Source organism: Hypomesus transpacificus, unplaced genomic scaffold, assembly GCF_021917145.1.
Source record: "Hypomesus transpacificus isolate Combined female unplaced genomic scaffold, fHypTra1 scaffold_245, whole genome shotgun sequence".
Lineage (NCBI taxonomy): Eukaryota > Metazoa > Chordata > Actinopteri > Osmeriformes > Osmeridae > Hypomesus > Hypomesus transpacificus.
The window spans coordinates 51,463-70,957 of record NW_025813775.1 but is presented as its reverse complement, the minus strand read 5'-3'; the positions used below and the strand labels follow the sequence as shown (position 1 = coordinate 70,957).

Below are 19,495 nucleotides of genomic sequence, written 5' to 3'. Positions count from 1 at the left end.
CTGCACCCCGGAGAGGGAGACTAAGATGCCCTTCATCCCCAAGACCAGGTAGTGCGACTGCGAAGCCACCCTCTCCTCCTCCGCCCCTCCTTTTTCCAACGTTTGTTTGGCTGTGACTCTGCACACTCGACTCTCTAACCTTCTCCCTTTTATCCCGACTGTGTCCCTTGTATCCCCCGTGTCCCTGCTCTAACCCTCTCCTCCTCCTCCCCCGTGCGTCTCAAGACACGAGGACGAGAACATGAACCAGAGGAGGGAGACGGCTCCCCTGCTCCAGAACGGCAACGGCTCCGACACGTCCCTGCAGGCCCTGCTGAAGAGCCAGCAGCAGGGCTACGACAAGCCCGAGCAGCCGGGGGACTTCCAGCTGTCCACGGAGGAGCGGCTGGCCCTCATCCAGAAGGACCTGAACGACGGCGACGCCTACACCAAGTGGGACCAGATCAACATGAACGTGGCTAAGGCCCCGCCCCCGCCGCCGGACAACATGGTCTGCCCGGACGTCCCCCGGAACGGACCGCCCTCCGTGGACAACGTGGAGCGTCTGGAGAACGGCAACCGGCCGGGCGAGCCGGGCGGCGTGCGCACTGCGTCGGCGGGGGTGACGGCGACCAGCGACATGTCGCTGTCCCGCAGCACCGAGGAGCTGTCCCCGGAGAAGAGGTGTCCTCCTCCCCCGGCGACTGTGGCCAAGTCCCAGAGCATCGCCAACATGGAGGGGGGCGCTGGCATGAAGCTGTACGGCGTGGAGGCCGGCGGCGGCGGCTGCTACGAGCCGGGGGCCGCGGCCAGGATGGCGGGCGCCGGGCCACAGGGCCAGAGCATCGTCCGGAGCAAGTCCGCCTCGCTGCTCAACGACCAGACCCTCCAGGTGTACCCCGGCTCCTCTGCCTCGTCCTCCGACCTGCTGTCCGGCTCCTCCAAGCCCCCCGCCAGCACCAGCAGGTACCCCGTCCCCTCCAGCATGGCCATGGGCCTCTCCCCTCCCCAGTACAACGTCCAGTACACCAGCAGCGCCGTGCCAAAAGACGCTCTCTGGAACCAGAGGACCTCCGTCCCTCCCCCAGACCACCAGGCCTACCTCCCTCCTCCCCAGCACTCCCTCGCCAACACCAACTACTCCAACCGCAACCAGGCGCCCCCGTACCCCCACCCGCCCCCCCAGCCCAGGGGCCCCGCGGGGGGGCCCCCGGGAGCCAAGCTGCCCGGGGAGATGTGGGCCAAGGAGCGTCTGCTGCCCTCCGGTGGGCAGGCGCGGAGCAGCACCCTGCAGAGGCAGAGCAGCAACTCGTCCACCGTGTCCATGGGGGACCCGCGGCGGGCACAGGCGGGCGAGGGCGAGTACATGACCTACAGGGACATCCACACCCTGGGCAGGGGCCCCCTGGCCATGGCCCAGGCCATGCAGAGGCCCCTGTCGGCGCGCACGTACAGCATCGACGGCCCCACGTGCGCCCGGCCCCACACCCTCGCCAGGCCTCCGCCCCACGAGCTGCCCGAGAGGACCATGTCGGTCAGCGACTTCAACTACCAGCACGTCAGCCCCAGCAAGAGGCCCCACGCCCGGGTCAAGTCTGAGCACTGCCTGCTGGACGGGCCCGGGGGCAGAGTGCCCACTGACTGGAGGGACCAGGTGATGCGACACATCGAGGCCAAGAAGATGGAGAAGGTAAGAGGATTCACGCGGGCGTTAAGGTTAACGGCGGCTCGATGCCGTCAGCGGTAGTCATAGGGGATGGGGAGGTCCTCTCAAGCATCGTTTGAAGGTCACGAGAAAGTGCCCGTTGCTAAGCGCAGTAATCCAGCCTGTTAGTCCGTACGGTCTATGTCGTTTTCTTGTGTGTGTGCTTGTCTTTTTTTTTTTTTTTATATATATATATACACGACGTCTAATATAAAGCAACATCTAATAATGTCACCGAGGGGGACCTTGCAGTAACCACCTGACCTCATCATCACGACATCCTCTCCCATTCATAAGCTGCAGTTACGTGTGTGTGTGTGTGTGTGTGTGTGGGGGGGGTGGTAAGAGTTGGGTGGGAGAGGAGGCCAGTGTGGGGTACTGAGCCTGGGTGAGTCACGGCTGGCTCTTGTCTGGAGTCAGGCTGGAGTCTGGCTGGGCTGGAGTCTGGCTGGGCTGGAGTCTGGCTGGTCTGGAGTCTGGCTGGAGTCTGGCTGGTCTGGAGTCTGTCTGGAGTCTGTCTGGAGTCTGTCTGGAGTCTGGCTGGTCTGGAGTCTGTCTGGAGTCTGTCTGGAGTCTGTCTGGAGTCTGGCTGGAGTCTGGCTGGAGTCTGGCTGGAGTCTGGCTGGAGTCTGTCTGGAGTCTGTCTGGAGTCTGGCTGGTCTGGAGTCTGGCTGGAGTCTGGCTGGAGTCTGGTTGGTCTGGAGTGTGTGTAGGAGGTCGTGTCCAGGCTGCCGGAGCATGTCTAACTCCAAAGTGCTCTAGAAAGAGCCGGCCATAAAGATGGCTTTGAAATCATCTGAAGAATCGCATTACACTATCGTAGGACTCACTTCCACCCCCCCCCCTCTTCCATCCCTCCTGAATAGAATAATAAAGCTTGGATGTCGAAATGTTCAGTCCACTAATACAGTAACAACAAACTGCATGTCTTACTTAACTGTTTTCCCCTGCCGAGTGCACAGCGACGTGTCATGCAAGCAATCCGGATAGACCTTTCAACTTCAGCATGTTTTATGTTTTTATGTCTGCCATGCAAAACCGGCTGTTACTAATTCAACCTCGACGAGGCCATCGTCCATTCATTCACTGCATGTTGGTGTATTTCTCATGCGCCTAACAATTATTGTTTGCGTTGATTTTGTTTTTTGTTATATTCACCGCTCACGGAGACGCGAGGTGAGCTGCATGGTCGCTAAAGTGTGTGTGTGTGTGTGGGCCCGGCCCCCTTGTCCCCCCCCCCCCCCCTGTGTTCAGAACGCGCTGTCACAGTCCCATAACTCCCATTTGGCCCCGCTCAGCTGCTCTCCGTACGCCAGCTCTAGAGAGGCCCTGCATGCCAGCCAAGGCTCTCTGCTCTTTAGCTCTGGAGACGCCAGCAGGCCCTACGGAGCCAGAGGCTTCTGTGTGAGTACCTCCATCCAACAAACCCCCCGCCCCCCCCCCCCCCCCCTTCCACTGGAGCTAGCTGCTACTAGCCAACCCCCAGCTTCCCTGCTCTGCCCCTGCCCGGATAAGGCTCTCTCCTGTGCCTGTCTGCCCTGCTAACCTACCTGCCTGCTTCTCTATCTAACCCTGCCCTGCTTGTGTGTGTGGTGGTGGTGGAGGGAGGTTTTGATTGCTTGTCTGGACCCAGTAGGAGGAGACCTAGTGGGTGATTGGACCCAGAGTGCATGCTGCGAAGGACAGGGTGATGACTTCACAGAGCGAGGGGGAGAGGGGATAGGAATCCAACAGGGCTGTTTGTGTGTGACGCAGTCGGGCTTGTTTAAGGAAGAGAGGGGGGGGGGGGGCGTCTTTTGTCTTTGCACCCGTAAAGAAGACAGGCTTAGCATAACTCGTATCCCCGGCTGGGAAGCGGGGGGACGGAGCCTGAAGAGAGAGCCAGCTCGTTAGCCGACGACTGAAGCTTCCGAGGAAGAGCTTATTCATGTGTCGACGCCGTGGCTCCAAATGCTCGTTAGCCAAGTGCAGAGTAGATCAAATGTTCTTTTATGGTTTCGGAACCTTTTTTCTTTTTTACACAGAATTCCGTTTTAGTACAGTTTTTCTTTCTACGTTGTCAACAGGCTGCAAACAGACGTCTGTGCTAATAAAAGGCTCAGCCGACTTGAGTGCTAACCGGTATGTCGCCTTGTGTAGTGCGATTGATTGATGTAGGCCTAGGCACCTCTCAGTCTCTAGTAACCATACCAGTCCCTCCAGTGTGTCGTAAGGACAGCAGCAGCACGTCCAACAGTACAAAACACTCCCCGGAGACCACTCGGCTCTCTGACTCATCCCCTCCACCTCCTGCCCCCCCCCCCCTCGCCTCCACTCCAATCAGAACGCAGCGTGTGCAGCTGTGCTATTCTAGCCCCGACTCCGGTGATTAGCATGTGCTTTAGCGCTCTTAGACCGCGGGCGATTCTCTCTCCTCTCTAACGGGCACCTTGAGTCATCTGTCGGCCTCTTCCCTGGTCTCGGTTCATGCATCCCGTCACTTCAGAATCCACTTCATAACCTCTCGCTCTGTGCGCGGAGATGAACGAGGGTGCTGTCCAAGGTAAGCGTCAGGGAGGTTTGGGAGATACAGTAGTGTAGTGTTGATTGGGTGGTAGGAACAGTGCAGGTGGTGTGCTGTGCGTGGGTTTGTGTGATTGCAGCCATGAACGTGGTTGAACAAATCTCATTTCCTGTGTGAGCTTGGGGGGGGAGGGGGGAGGAGTGTGCTATTTCAACACTGTACAATCCAGTGTGCTCCAAACCGGTAACCGCCACGCCAGATTTTCTAACGAGACTCGAGGAATCATCCCGTCAGTCTTAATGACCTAATTGTCTGAGGCGCTAATGATTCTCCCCGGACGAGCAGCGAGTAGGTTGAGTCACGTGTCTCACGGATGAGATAACGATGCTCTCTCTCCCCCCCTCTCCCTCTCCACACCCCCCCCCCCCCCCCCCCCCCCCCCACCCCAGGATGACGGTTTGGCTCCCCACGGCCAGCAGAGCTACACCATGGACCGAAAAGTAAGTCGTGTGTTTACGTCCATGTCGATCTGGGAAGCGTCTCGGGTGACGACTGCTGCCGGGTCGTTCCTGCCCTCCTCTTCCTGTTTGGCTGTCATGGACATCAGTGTGTGACATCAGCGATGCGGTATTCGTTATACCTGGCTTTATAAATGGATCCACCGTGGACACTTTAGTGAGTTGTAAGAAGAACAAACCAAAAAACATTGCCGGCCAAATCGGGCCGTGAGAAAATTGTCATTCCAGCAGATCGTTTCATTAAGAATGTCCCGAGATCCCACTCAGCTCGATTGCTCTGGTCTAACTCGAGTTGCCCGCCGTTGCCCTCAATCCCCCCCATTCAGGCAGACGAGAGCAGAGCTGAGCTGGAAGTAGAGCATGGCCCTTCCAGGGCCTGGATTGAGATATTGACCCAGCACATCACATCCTCTCCAGCAGTGATTCATTAGCTCTAATTAATGAGAGCTGCCTTGAAAGAGATTACTGTTAAGGGCCCCCCTGTTCCCATGGGCCCTCCGCCTCCTGCAGGCCCTTAGTGCTTCGGCTGGGAATCCAAACGGACTCCTCTGCCCGTATAAATAGCTTGGCTTCTTGGCTATCAGAAAGCTGAGTGCTACAGTCAAAGGCTTCCTGTGTCTGGATACCCTGCGATGCAAACCCCCGACATACCTCTGGTCAAATGCCACACACACGCACTGCAAATGACACTTCCAGAAAATAACTGACCCCCCCCCCCCCCCCACACACAAGATATTTTTACGTACTGGGAAGGATTCAGAGTGAGGGTGCAAGGTGCGGAGATGTGTGCACTCGTCGAGTGGGCGGGGGGGGGGGGGGACATCAACGCCGCCACGATGGTTGAATGGTTTTGTGTTTGGGAGTTTTATCTCCTGGCCCTCTGCAGTTGTGTAGGAGGTGTCCAAGGCCCTTCTCCCTGAGCAGGTCGTCAAGTGGGATCGGAGAAAATGCAGCGAGACAGGCGGAAAGGAAAGAAGGGGGAGCTGCAAGCAGTGAAACCGAACACTGAGCACAGGGTTGGAATGAGGGGTCTTACTCCATGCTGACCCCTGCAGGATGGCTCTGGTACCGAACCTCACGACTGCACTACAAGGAAGCCTGAGGAAATTGGAAGGAATTTAGGTCAATCAGCTCTTTGAGAATTTCACATTTCTTCAAAGGATTCTTTCGTCTGCAAAGATAGTCTCCTGGCCTGTGTTATGGTGGGTGACTACACCACCATACATCAGTGTCTCAAATGACTTCCCCGGCACCGTGAATAAAACGTAAATGTATCTTCCTGGAGATTCGAGCCGTAGTGCCCACTCTTTGCTGGAGTCATGCTGAACCAGAATGGGCCGGTTGTGGCCTGTTGTGCTTGAATGAGTCAGGTTGCTGTGGGGAGAGAACGAAGGCCTCCGTCTGTCCTCATACTGCCAGTCTGTGCACCCAGCAGAGGAACCGGTCCTGCCCAGTGTCGTCGTCCCCCGTCCCCCCCCTCCTTAACGGGATCTGCCAATAACCTTGAGATCTAATAAACATCATCGAATTACCCGCGCGAACTTCATCCCGGCTTCCACCGAGCCAAATGATTTCCGTGACTTTGCGGCTGCAGGCCATTGAGTCAGTGGACCGGATTGGTCCGCTCCCGGACGCCAGCAAAACAAACCAAAACAGATGACCTCAGTGGTGATGAATGCGCTGCCTGTGCATTAGTTCCATGTTAAAAGGAGGAACGCGGCGGCTTGACTGGGGAATCCGTTCTGTGGGTTGTTTTGGTTGGTAATTGCGTTATTGATTTTTCATTATGATTGGGGGGGGGGGGGGGGGGGGGGGATACCATGGGGAAAGATTACCATGGCCTCCTAATTCAGGAATGTATCCGTGTGTTGGATCAGTTAAATTGATCAGGATGTTGGGATCCACTAGGTCCGTCCCGCTGTGACATACATGCTCTGTGTGTGTGTGTGTGGGGTCAGATGGCTGAGCGGTTAGGGAGTCGGGCTACGAATCAGAAGCTTGCCGGTTTGATTCCCGACCGTGCCAATTGACGTTGTGTCCTTGGGGCAAGGCACTTCACCCTACTTGCCTCGGGTGGGGATAATCCCTGTGCTTTACTGTAAGTCCCTCTGGATAAGAGCGTCTGCTAAATGACTCAATGTGTGTGTGTGTGTTTCAGGTGCCTTTGATGAACGGTCAGGTGCGAGCCCCCATGTCGGCGTCTCAGGCCCCCATGTCGGCGTCTCAGGCCCCCATGTCGGCGTCTCAGGCCCCCATGGCGCGCCACCCCTCCAGGGAGCAGCTCATCGACTACCTGATGCTCAAGGTCTCCCAGCAGCCCGGAGGACCTCCTCGGCTCCCCCACGACATCCTGCAGCAGGAGGTACGGACCCCTGTCACATCCCGTCCACCTGCACTTTAGACCCCCCCCAGCCAGCCCCGGCAACGCCCCTCCCCTCCATCTGACTGCAGTTAAGGAAGTGTTACCCCCCCCCCCCCCCCCCCCCCCCCCCCCCCCCCTGACGATATCACTACATTACACTCCAGAAGGAGAAGTCCCTTCAAAGAAATGTCATCATAGTTACAATTTTGGGGGGGGGGGGGGGGGGGGGGGGGGGGTTTGGAAGGCATAAAAAGTACTAACAAGAATACATACTCCTCTCCAGTATTGACCCATGGACATTTGATCTCCACCAGAGCCCTGGTAACTGTGCCACAATGTGCCCCAGATCAGGTTAAGTCCCCCTTCCCACACAAGGCTTTACTTGAGCCCCCTTCGGCTGGATCCTCAAACGGGCAATTTTGTCTGCTTAGCGTCTTTATTACAGGGCTAGATCACCGTTGTGGGTTTAGAATGGCCCGTGGGGATGGTGAAGAGAAAGGGGGGGTCAAATGAGAGCGAGTCTGAAGCGGCAGAGGACTGCTCGACCGTTCCTCTGGATGAACTAGAACGGAGGGGAGAGAGGCCGCTTTGGTTCTGTCCTAAGTTCATCACAGGGTTGGAGACGGATCGATTTGAAAATGTGCCTTGCCCGCCTGCTGTCAGCGAGTGTCTGTCAACGAGGTGACCTGATTTAAGCTCAGACGGCTGAGCGGTTAGGGAATTGGGATATTAGTCAGAAGGTTGCCGGTTCGATTCCCGGGAATGCGAAATGACGTTGTGTCTAAGGGAAAGGCACTTCACCCTACTTGCCTAAGGGGGGAATGTCCCTGTACTTACTGTAAGTCGCTCTGGATAAGAGCGTCTGCTAAATGACTAAATGTAAATGTATGCTGTGCGTCGGGGGGGTGTTTTTTCAGATGCGCGTCAAAGTGGAGAAGAATCCGGAACTGGGTTTCAGTATATCAGGGGGAGTGGGGGGGAGAGGAAACCCCTTCCGTCCCGACGACAACGTACGTACACCGGCCCGCCGTCTGCTCATTTAACGGCGTGCAACATTTCAATTGACCTGTAAAACCCTAAACCAAACTGATGTGAATGCAGTTTTCCCTCTCTCGTTCTCAGGGCATATTTGTGACGAGGGTCCAACCGGAGGGGCCCGCTTCCAAGATCCTCCAGCCCGGAGACAAGATCATTCAGGTGAACCCCCTCTGACACAGTCTCTCGGCGCCCCCAGTCGACGCAGAGATCCATCAGATCACAGCATCAATTTGGATTAAAAACCTCAGATCGTCAATTTGGTGATTTTTGCTATTTTTCCGGGTGGCGCGTGTTTAAATCCCTTGTCTCTTCCACAGGCGAACGGATACAACTTTGTGAACATCGATCACGGAAACGCTGTGTCCCTCCTGAAGACTTTCCCCAGCACTGTGGATATGATCATTGTCAGAGAGCTGGCCGCATAGAGCCCTTGCTCCTACCCCCCTCACCCCCTCCTTGCTGAGGGAAATGCACCACAAAAGAAAGTGGAGGACACAGAAAACAGAATGTCCCCCCCCCCCCCCACCACCTTATTTTTATACGCAGAAGTCTGGTCTATAAATCGATTTTTTAGGAACCAATGTACGTTGAAAATACGTTTTTCTTGAGCTTTTGTTTATAATGGGGAAGAAACCACTGCATGAAGTGGACCTGGGCTGTCGGGGGAGGGGGGGGGAAGGGGAAGGGGAGAGGGGGGGTGACATCTGGAAGCATGCGTTTTAGGGAGCAATCACTGTGGGGACAACCCCGTCATTTTTTACAAACACGCCGAAGACGTGATCCGCTCGACACAAGCAGAGAAGCTGTGTTTTCTGTGAAGACGACCCTCATTGTGTGTGTGTTTTTTGTTTTTAAAAAGAATATTCTTCACCTTCATCGCCAAGTCCGGTCTAGTTTCTGTTGTAGAGCATGAACTGCAGCTGACCACTAGGGGGCATTGCTCCCTCTTTACTGACATCTTGTTTGCCTTTCTTTTTGTAATCATGTCTCTATTTTTTTATATTTAAGATGCTGAAACCACTCGTAAGTTTTTTTTTTTTTGGTGAGATGTAATCTGGGGGACAATGTTATGTGCTTTTCTTGTGGTAACGAATGTAGGACACGACAGCGCTTTTGGGATGGAGTTTGGAACCGGTGTTTTCCCTGGCTAGACTTTTTGGAAGGTGCTAAACGCGGTAGTCGGTTCGAGGGTAGGTAGAGAAGAACTCATGGTCCACCTCACTGTCTCTGTGAACCTGCTGTCCACAGACTACGATATGGTACTGTTCTCAGTTAGCCTTCTGCAGGAGGGAACCTCCAGACACCAAGACGTCATTCTTACCCGAAGAGACCACTGCCTGTGCCGTCACCAACCCTGAACAAAAACCTTTCCCGACGTCACGTTGAGTTGCGGATGCTGTAATATGCCCTTGTGTATGTGATATGTCAGTTGGACTGGGGTTTACGGTGTGGAACAGCACACCGTTGGGAGAGGTGAATCTATCATTGAGGAGTGCTAATGCCGCTAGGCTAATGCCCGGCCTTAGCGAGCCTAGCCAGGAGTGTGAGAGCGCAGGGGGAGGGATCGCGCTAGGTAACCAAAGCAGGTGGTGGAGAGAAGCTGCAAAGGTGAACTGTCAGAGCTAAATGGGAGATGCATCTTAGGCCTCGTCTGTCCTAAACCATAAGACAGCCATTGGAGACTAAAGGACTCGCATGAATTCAGTTTTAAAGGGGTTTCAATTTATATCCTTTTGTTTGTTTTATTCATTTTTTTTTTCCTTTTTGTTTTTAAGGTGAGACGCAACCACAGTTTGCCTTCGTATATGAGAACACATCTTGACAAACATTTGACTACACTTGTCATTCTCTTTATGTTGAGGTAGTGTTTTGAACATGGACTTATTCTATGGTGAATAGGTTGTTTGAGAGGGAAGAAAACAAATTGTCAAGTGCCATAGACCTTGAACTGTTTGTAAAGGGGGTGAGGCTGCCCTGAAACCCAAGCAATATTCACTCATCTTCGCAACAAACTGTCAGAGCAAACACAAGTCATAATAGTTTGATAGCAATAGTGAGCCACGTTATTTTGATTCAGATTGACATCCAATTTGCATTTTTAAAGAAATTAAAAAATATATATACAGGTTTACATGATTTTATATTGTGAAGAATCTTTTTTTAATTAAAAACTACATAGGAAATCACCCTGCATATCATTTTTAGCAAATAAATACAAGCCTGCAATGTAGTGTTGAAGGCCTGTCACTAGGCTTCTGACTGGGTCGTTTTCGAAGCTTAATTGATTTCTTAGAAAACCAAAAGCCCAAATTGTGACATGTTTGTGCAGAATGATGAATTTGAAACCAGCGTAGAACCATTTCCAACAAAGCTTCAAAAGCAAAAAAAAAAAAAAAAAAAAAAGGCTATTTGTCATTGAAGTAGCAAACCCTAAATGAATGCTTTGTGTGATAAGCTGATTATAGATGTATGTGTTGTTGCATGAAATCACCCGATGAATAGTCGACTCAGTGATGACTCTTTCGTTGAGACGTGTTTCCTATCAATATGGAAATGATCCAATTCACATATTTAGATATTAGAGTCCTACAAATGTTTTGGCCCACTTGAAATATTTTTATGCGACCACTGAATTGTGAAATTATGTAAAGTATTTACCATAGATTGATTTTAATGAGGGGGTGGGGTTTTTCAACAATGGGTCATGAATGTCATTCCTTCACAAAATTTGTATGTATTCTACTGTACCTGTTTGTAATTCAATGTTTCATCTTGCAAACAGCTCTATTATACTCATAGTGCATTGTTGAATCATATGGATAACACTGTGCAAGTGGTGTTTGCCCTCTTCCTGGTGGTACAATTTCCCTTTTAAGATGACCCTCAAACTGAAAATGTCCTTTTTGTACTGTAGCTCCAGTGACACACTGAAAAGAGTAGAAGACATACGTGTCATTGGGGTCACTTTGGTCTAATGAGCAAACAGGTCGACAGGTTCATGATGCGATTCCCCTGGACCACTTACAGTGCACCATATTCAGAGATTAAAACATCGTCATCATCATTTTTTTTTTTTTTAAATGTGCTGCTTGTTTCTGGCGCTGTTGTTTTGCCTTTTTTTAGTTGTTGTTACTGGGAATAGGAACAATCTGTTGACAGGTTTTGGGTCACTCATAATTTTTACATTTATGGCAAAGAGGTGGTATAGCCTGGTAGGTTGATAGGTGTAGACAATCGGGGGAATCAAGTCAAATATGTTTGCCATATCCAAGAACACATATTCACACTTTCATTGTTTTTATTTATTTAGCACAGTCTCCTGTGGATTTTAGACATTACTAATCAAATGTAAATACTTTTAAAGAGTAAAAAAGCTGAATTAATCATGGCATTAGTTACCTGTTTGTAAAACCAGCAATAAATTGCAATGCAGAGGCAGTCCTTTCAATGTATAGCTATCATTTTAAATGTTTCTCTGGAAACTGCTACAGTAAGATTATTGATATGCATTTATTCAACATTCCAGATTTTGTATATAATTATACTGTTTCTGAGGTAACCTGTGGAGAATAAGAAATAAACTAATGCTCTTTAAGAATTGCTGTCTTTCTTTTCATAAAATGGTTGTCCATTAAAGTTATTATAAAAAAATACCTTGCCAAATAATGCACACCATACAGCATTTTAGATTAACGTAGGGGTGCAATATAAACACCAATCTTAACGAACCTGTTGAAAATGATCTTGGTATCTTTGGAGTATTAAGATCAAGCTGTATTAGAGGAAACATTCCACGGACATCCTTTCCGCACGGTGGCGCTGTCTGTTCAGTCATCCCTGTTTCGAGTTCGTAGAACAAGGTCCGACTCCAAACCTTTTTGACAATTAATATCGTCTGAAGATTTCAAACAGTATTTATTTCTTTTCAGCACTAAACAACGCCAACAATGAGTGGAATTCCTGGAACAGCTGTAGTTCAAATAACCAATCTTTCGTCTGCCGTGAGTAGTGACCAAATGCGCACTCTATTTGGATTTCTTGGGGACATCGAGGAGTTGCGGCTATACCCGCCGGAGTAAGTGCAGTTTTCGCAGTAGGCTTACTAAAGCAACATCGGGGATATATGGCCTAACTGTTACCTAAATCAATTACTTACCTAGTTTTTTTTCTGTTTCTGTCTTACAGCAATGCACCTCTCTCTTTCTCGTCCAAAGTATGTTACGTAAAGTATCGAGAGCCATCCAGTGTTGGTGTGGCACAGCATTTAACCAACACTGTTTTTATTGACAGAGCTTTGATAGTGGTTCCATGTGCTGAAGGTGAGTATGGGTAGCTGTTCACATTTTCTGAACTGTGACGTGACTAACTGTAACTTTTTTTGTCAAGTTACTACTAGGGTACTACTTCTGTGATAATATTAGTGCTTAATTGCATTACAGTTGCCTAGACGCTCACAGGCCTACACACAGCCGGTACATTTTTAGCTGCTAGCTTATCTGAGTCTGACTCAGGTTTGAGGACGCACCAGGCAGAACGTTGTGTCCATACAGTCATCTCATTTTGATGTGGTCTTGTATGATATTCTCTCTCTGCAAGGTAATACCAGTGTTCGAATTAAGGCAGAGGTGGGGGGCTTCTGGACTTACCATAAGTCCAACAACATCAAAAAAAGGTGTATAGGATGCCGTGCCATTCATGTTACCCACCACCGCCCACAAGGAAAACCCCCTCTGACAGACCCCTGACAGAATTCGAACACTGGGTAGTACCGTGAGATCGACATAGCCGGAAGTCACGATGAGATACAAGTTAGACTTACATATGAACATCAAAGGAGTGCATTAACATTAAAATCGGCTACATGTCACAACTGATGTTTGGTATACATTGTGTAACTTTACTAATAAGATTAGAAATGAATTTCAAGATCAGTTCAAGGTCATTGTAGCTAAAAACCATCCAGTTTGTAAAAAATACAGCTAACTTCGTCTTGTTTCTCTCTTTTTGCATTTCATTTTTATTTTATTTTTTCCCTCTCTCCTGGAACCACTGTTACTCTTTTAATGTACCTGTTAGAAGTGGTTTCACCTTGATTGACTGATTCTCTCTCACTTGAAATGCTTTGTCCACGTGACTTGGTGCAGGATGGCTACTGAGTTTATTAATTTGGTTTTGTATGTTTTTTCTGTGTGATTATGTGTGCATATCAGATGACTAGACTGGCCCAGCTGTTACACTACACTAGCCTGAGTAAGGCATTGTTTTCCAAGCCACTATCCCCGATGGGGCCAACGCAGCCTTCAAGGGGGGAATGTGACCAGGAGAATAGCCCGCAGAGCCCTCCAAGATGGACACCTTGTCTCTTTTTGTTTTCTTTTTGTTTTCTTTTGGTTTGTTTCTTTTCATACTTTTCCCATGTTGTCCTCTGTCTTCTCTCTCTAGAAAACTACAGTATTGCATATTTCTAGATTTTTTTTTCTTTTTCTCTCAATTGTTTTTGGTTTATTTTGGTTTATCCCACCCCCCCCCCCCTTCTCCTCCACAGCAAGTTGTGTCTGATTTGAATTCTGTCCAGGTTGCCATGGCACCCAGGTGGAATGTGTGTCACACATGGGATGCTATGAACCCGACTAACACAACTTGACTCTCTGTTCCTTGTTGATACAGTCAGGTGTTATTGTATGATAGAGCTCAGTCACAGCTAATTTCTGAACTTTGGTGCAGGGCAAATTTAAAGTATGGCTTCGCTTTTTACGTGAACTTATCCCAAAGCCGTTAGATGACGTTCAAGTGCACGTTAAGTTTGAAGCTAATGGTTTGCTTGTTAACTGTTTAAAGATCACGATTTGCCCTTTGGAAATGCAAGATCTTCACACACTTTTTTTTAGATGTATTTCTTATGTTTTTAAGACTAAAGTCGTGCCCCTGTATCATTCCTCCTTTTTCTAATGGGGAAAATGACCAAACTGACCCACAATCAAGGTTTCTAATCCGATAGTTTTTTTTTTTTGGCTAGCAAAGTTTGGGGAGATTTTCTAAGATACTTAAAAAATGTTCTTCTTTTCTGAATCTGATGTTCTGTGTGCTATTAGTGATGCAGCCATCATGATCCGTTGTCTTGTGTTGCACACCTTTCCAACACTGCGAAACGATCGCCCCCTGGGGAAAGCGCCCATGCTTGATATCGTATGGTTCATGACCAATATGTTTCCAGTACAGGTGACACATAACTCAAAGTGTTAACTCAATTCTCTGCATTTCTTTCTTTTTTTTTGGATCTATGAAAAAAAAAAAAAAAATCTGCCTTTTTGTTTTTGAACAGAAGTCTTGTTAACGTCTGTGTGTTCATAGCTGTTGATAGAAGGGCGATGAAGGGATCTAGCTTACCAAACGTAAGGGTGGAATGTGAGGAGTTTGAGGCTGGTCCGCCTCCATTAAAAACCCCCAGCAGCAGAGGCTACAGTTACATTAGTCGCTTGGTAGCGAGTAGAGCTCTTAAGATGTACAGTGCGAAGAAAGGCTATGTCGTCTTTCTCTAGAAATACTGGGCTAATTTGTGCAGACAGAGAGGAGACAGAGGGTAAGAGTCGCGCCACTGCGTCCGCTAACTCTCTCCTGTTGTCTGCAGGCAAGATCCCAGAGGAGGCCAAAGCCTTGTCTATGCTGGCGCCCGCCGTCCCCTCACCCGGACTGGTCCCAGGAGGAGGGCTCCTGCCCATACCCACCCCCGCCCCTCCCGTCCACAACGTGAGAACGAGCTCCGTTCGACTCATTTAGAGCAATTTTATACTATTATCCAAAGCGATAAAACTGTGGTTCAAACATTCTGTGGTTTAAAAAAGAAAAGTGCTGCTGCGTGTCCTAAGCAGGTAATCTGGGACAGCCACAGCCTAGCTTGCATCTCGTAAATACTAGAAGGCATCTTCACTCAGTCCTGTCCGAAGTCGCTTTCATAGATTCTGAGTGGTCCTCTCTCTGTGTGTGTTGCAGCAGCAGCCTCCACAGTTGAGCCTACCTGTGGCGAACCTGGTGGCCCTGCCGACTGTCCTGGACCACTCGCTGACAGCCCTGGCTGGGGGCAGCTCCTCCCAGCCCCCCCTCATGGGCAACGTGGACCCTTCCAAGGTCGACGAGATCCGGAGGACCGTTTATGTCGGCAACTTGAATTCTCAGGTCACAAAGCCAACCCCCAAAAAAATCCTCATTCCCATATACATGAACAATATGACGTTATTTCGACGTTCACAGTCGGCGAGTGAACCCAGTAAATGTTTCTGTCACGCTCTCAATGTTACCGCAGTGACTTTATGATGTCGGTGCTGTCCACTATCGTAGCTTGTAGTGTTGAGTTGGTCTCCTCGTCTGGCCCCCACAGACCACCACCGCGGAGCAGCTGCTGGAGTTCTTCAAGCAGGTGGGAGACGTGAAGTTTGTGAGGATGGCCGGCGACGAGACGCAGCCCACGCGCTTCGCCTTTGTGGAGTTCGCCGATCAGGATTCGGTATCCCGAGCCCTCAATTTCAACGGAGTCATGTTCGGAGACAGACCCCTGAAGTAGGCCTTCGCCCGTTTTTTTTCCTTATTATTTTAATATATAAGGAATATTTTATATAAAAATATATATTTTAATATTATATTAATATAATAATATTATTATTATAATTTCCATATTTGATTCCAAACCGTCGACGTTCTTAGACGTGAAAGCTCCTAAGGCTGTTGTCCTCGTGTTGTCTCTCTCAGGATTAACCATTCCAACAACGCCATCGTGAAGCCCCCAGAGCTGACGCCCCAGGCCGCAGCCAAGGAGCTGGAGGACGTGATGAAGAGGGTGAGGGAGGCCCAGTCCACCATCGCCGCCGCCATCGAACCAGGTAGGACGAAGGTGCACCCCGACACTCTGGAAGCACCCGAACACCACGGGCTGAGTCTCAATACCCGGCAATGACTTACATTTAGTCATTTAGCAGACGCTCTTATCCAGAGCGACTTACAGTAAGTACAGGGATATTCCCCTGAGGCAAGTAGGGTGAAGTGCCTTGCCCAAGGACACATCATTTTGCACGGCCGGGAATCGAACTGGCAACCTTCTGATTACTAGCCCAATTCCCTAACCGCTCAGCCACCTGACTTCCTCAAGATAAGTGATGAGTGAACGTACACAGGTGTGCAGCGAGGTAACTGTCAACACTGTTTCAGAGGATGAGAAGAAGCCTTCTCCCAGTCACTCCAAGCGGTCCAGGCAGTCCCACTCCAGCTCGCGGTCCCGGTCACGAACACGCAGGAAGAGGTCTCGCTCCAGCCACAGGTCGGCACTGAATCCCCAAAAATTGTTTTTCTATGTTGTGTGTGTGTATGTGTATATGTGTGTTAGAAAAATAAAATAAAATCTGTATATAAAAATTGCACAAAAGTGCACTTAGAAGTGCTTTAATGTTTGTTCCCCATGCGTTACCACCTGTGTAGGAGCAAGCCCATCCAGAGGTCACGACCCCGGCTGAGCGACCGCCACAGTTCCAGGAGTTCAGGCAGGAGGCCGTCTCGCTCCAGGGACCGGAGGCCGAGTCGCTCCAGGTCCAGGTACTCACATGTCACCCGCCCGCCTGCCCTCGCTTGACCCTGCCATCCTGCCTGCGGGTGTTTAGAGCCTCCAAGGCTTTTAAAACAAACAGTATTCAGAAATAAACAAACAGTATTCAGAAATAAACAAGCAGTATTCAGAAATAAACAACATTTAACATTCAGTCCTGACCTATATCTTGGCCTAAAGCAGTGACTCACCATCAAACTTACAAACGCTTACAAAACACAACTCTTACACTAATAAATGACATCCGTTTCCAGTTGTTTCGATGACTTTGTAGTTGAGTCACTGGGCTCCAGTTTGTCTCTGTGGTTTGTACCCGTTTTGTCCTCTTGAAAGGGGACAGTGTGAGTGACCCACTCTCCGGTGTCCCTCAGGGACAGGCGGAAAGACAAGGATGTGAACATGAGAGGCAAGGTGGATGGCCCTCAAGAGAAGGGTGATAGGAGACAGAAGGAGACAAAGGGCAGAGCTCCTGCAGACAGCTCCGGGGGCTTCCTGGGGTCGGGCAGCGCCATCAGGTCAGCAGAACTTGACCCGCTGGGCGACCCCTGCAGACTGGATGACACTGACCCCCCCCCCCCCGCCTGACACTGTAGACCGTGACCTTTTTCTGCCTGACCTCTGGACTTGTGACCTTTGACATTGTAGACTGTGACGTGTTCCACTCAGGAAATGAAGGGTGTGGGAGGGAGGATGTTTCAACTCGACAGTAAATGATGCCCCTTGAGTCATCGGTCGTACGTTGGTGCCCGGAATTTTACCTTTGTCGTCATTTACGTTTACCAGACTGCAAAAATAATTATGGGATCATAGACCAGGTCCAGGACATGACATTTGGCTAGTCTCAGTGTATTTGGAAAGGTAGAGTCGACTTTAAAACGTTGCGTGCGTGTCGTTTTCCCAGGGACCACCGCAGACGAAGTCGGGAGCGATCCAGAAGCCCTCGCAGGAAAGCCCGCTCGCCTACTCCAAAGAGGTAAACCATTTCCCTCGGAGCGCGCCGTTCCACCACACCCCGACGAAAACACGCCTCGCCTGCACGTACGTCACGTTGGCCGCCGCAGTGGTCACTGAGCGCTGCGGCGGCGCCCCCCGTGTCTCTGTTCCAGGGGGAGGAAGGAGAAGAGGAGGGAGAGGGCCAGCGAGATCAGCAGGGGGCGGAGGGAGAGATCCACCTCCAGGAAGAAGAGCAACCGAGAGCAGGAGCGGACAGAGCGCAGGGCCAAACCTGCCAAGGTCAAGGTGAGCCCCTCTGAAAGCAGCACAGCCCAATGCATCTCACCACAAGTAGCTATTGGCTCTCCGAAACGTCGCTGGAAGTTTCCTAGATTGTGCGATGACCTCAATTAAATCGGGCCCCTCATCCACACCCAGCTCAGCTCCAAATGTACTTGTTTGAAGCATAAGCAAGCTCATAACTAATTATGAGCTATAGAGCTATGTATTTTTGTACTGAAATTTTATGGGGACTTTTGGCTGCAAATTGCAATTTTATGGATTCTTTTTCCTCTCGCATTTGTGCACTGAAAACTGCTACTACGGTACGCCAACCTCTAGTTGGTTCTCATCTGTGCTCCACCGATGGCTCCAGACCTGCCCTGGTTCTGCGTTGCGTATGCTAGGAAATGAGAGACTGTTGCTGTGTTGTTTCAGGTGGAAAGTGACAGAGCGGGGAGAGACAACAGGGAAGACTCCGCCACACCCAGCGAAGACGTGATGTCATCACCCTGCGCCCGGCACAACGGCAGTCATAGCACATACCCAGACGATGACATCACAGCATGAACTGACTGTGCAGGCACCTGGCTTGCTACTTTATGATCTCGTATGGACTTGCAATCGCACACACACACACACACACCCACACACACACACACATGCAACAGTTCCCTGAAATGGCACAACAACTTGCCAAAACCTCAATCATCACCAACCTGCCATGGCCATTTCTAGTTGATTGACTAGCTTTGAGTTGTGTGTTCAGCTAATTGGAAGTGTGTAGCTGTAAGAGAAGGCAGAGTCCATAACCATGTTGCTGTGATCCTGCTGTTATATGATATTCATATGGAAAAAGGAACCTGGAATCTTTCTTTATTAGTGAATATGGTTTGACATGAATAGTTATATTTCTTTTGTTTCTGCTGCATACATTTTCAGTTTATTAAAAAAAAATAATAATAATAATTCTGAGATCAGTGTATGCACTACCCCTCACTCAACATTTCTGTAGTCTAAAAACAGATTTCAACATTCATATAGTGATTAAATATTCATATGAAGTGTAAGTAGTCAGAGATGTTGCAGTACAGGGTCTGTACCCAACGCCTGACACCACACTGAAGTTCAGCTTTACACACAAGTCAATGCATTGCTTGTGAGCACAGGCAAGTCAAAGTGCCTAGACTGAGATTGTACAAAAGTCACTGTATTAGTATACTGTATAAAGAGCTGTTAAGATTTAAAAGAAATGTATTGTCCTGATGAGGTGTCAATATGTGATCGGGCAGTTTAGACAGTTTAGGGCAGTTTCAGACATAATTTGAAGTCGTGTTGTCTTGATATTCATAAAGTGATTGGTTTTTAAATCTTTTTTGTGTGTTTACTGAATTACACGTCTTTTTTTTCCCCTTTTAAATCGTATTTTGATGATCAGAATTCTGTATTTTGTACCCAATGGCTGTTTAAACACCATCCTTCGGTATGTGCTCCATTACTTTTGCTATTGAGCTTTTATTTCAATTTTGTATTTGTTGCTGGTAGTTACTGTAACTTTAGATGAAGAGTTGAACCATGTGACCTACTT

The 19,495-nt window shown here is 49.6% G+C and overlaps 2 protein-coding genes across 13 annotated transcripts in view; both read left to right on the top strand.

Moving 5' to 3' along the window:
- erbin (erbb2 interacting protein) overlaps positions 1 to 11,703 on the top strand; it is a 50,173-nt gene extending 38,470 nt beyond the window's left edge. For 3 of the 7 annotated variants that reach the window (XM_047014380.1, XM_047014377.1, XM_047014378.1), the window contains exons 20-27: positions 1 to 48; positions 226 to 1,669; positions 2,939 to 3,088; positions 4,637 to 4,687; positions 6,864 to 7,067; positions 7,985 to 8,077; positions 8,190 to 8,264; positions 8,423 to 11,703. The exon at positions 1 to 48 is cut by the window's left edge and continues 136 nt beyond it. In XM_047014380.1, coding sequence (XP_046870336.1) covers positions 1 to 48; positions 226 to 1,669; positions 2,939 to 3,088; positions 4,637 to 4,687; positions 6,864 to 7,067; positions 7,985 to 8,077; positions 8,190 to 8,264; positions 8,423 to 8,530 — 2,173 coding nt within the window. In that variant the 3' untranslated portion in view covers positions 8,531 to 11,703. Of the gene's footprint in view, positions 49 to 225; positions 1,670 to 2,938; positions 3,089 to 4,636; positions 4,688 to 6,863; positions 7,068 to 7,984; positions 8,078 to 8,189; positions 8,265 to 8,422 lie in introns of those variants that run through there. The other 4 variants (XM_047014382.1, XM_047014381.1, XM_047014383.1 and 1 more) reach the window with 4 other exon arrangements.
- A 241-nt stretch (positions 11,704 to 11,944) lies between these two features.
- Positions 11,945 to 19,481, top strand: srek1 (splicing regulatory glutamine/lysine-rich protein 1). Of its 6 annotated transcripts, XM_047014402.1 has the most exons (13): positions 11,945 to 12,180; positions 12,291 to 12,424; positions 13,316 to 14,324; positions 14,734 to 14,852; positions 15,096 to 15,278; positions 15,481 to 15,659; positions 15,849 to 15,979; positions 16,305 to 16,413; positions 16,572 to 16,685; positions 17,067 to 17,210; positions 17,597 to 17,668; positions 17,802 to 17,934; positions 18,346 to 19,481. In XM_047014402.1, the coding sequence occupies exons 3-13, from the start codon at positions 14,294 to 14,296 to the stop codon at positions 18,475 to 18,477; spliced, it is 1,347 nt and encodes a 448-aa protein (XP_046870358.1). In that variant the 5' UTR covers positions 11,945 to 12,180; positions 12,291 to 12,424; positions 13,316 to 14,293; the 3' UTR covers positions 18,478 to 19,481. The 6 variants fall into 6 exon arrangements, with proteins under 6 accessions (XP_046870358.1, XP_046870354.1, XP_046870353.1 ...); XM_047014398.1 differs by lacking the exon at positions 13,316 to 14,324 and having other exon boundaries at positions 15,099 to 15,278; XM_047014397.1 differs by lacking the exon at positions 13,316 to 14,324.
- The last annotated feature ends 14 nt before the right edge of the window (positions 19,482 to 19,495 follow it).

Excerpts from the sequence above, each read along its gene's own strand:
- srek1 (XM_047014397.1), top strand. The coding sequence starts at position 12,053 with ATGAGTGGAATTCCTGGAACAGCTGTAGTTCAAATAACCAATCTTTCG. Across the intron at positions 12,181-12,290 it reads TTGCGGCTATACCCGCCGGA|CAATGCACCTCTCTCTTTCT; the intron begins GTAAGTGCAGTT and ends TCTGTCTTACAG. Across the intron at positions 17,935-18,345 it reads CCAAACCTGCCAAGGTCAAG|GTGGAAAGTGACAGAGCGGG; the intron begins GTGAGCCCCTCT and ends GTGTTGTTTCAG.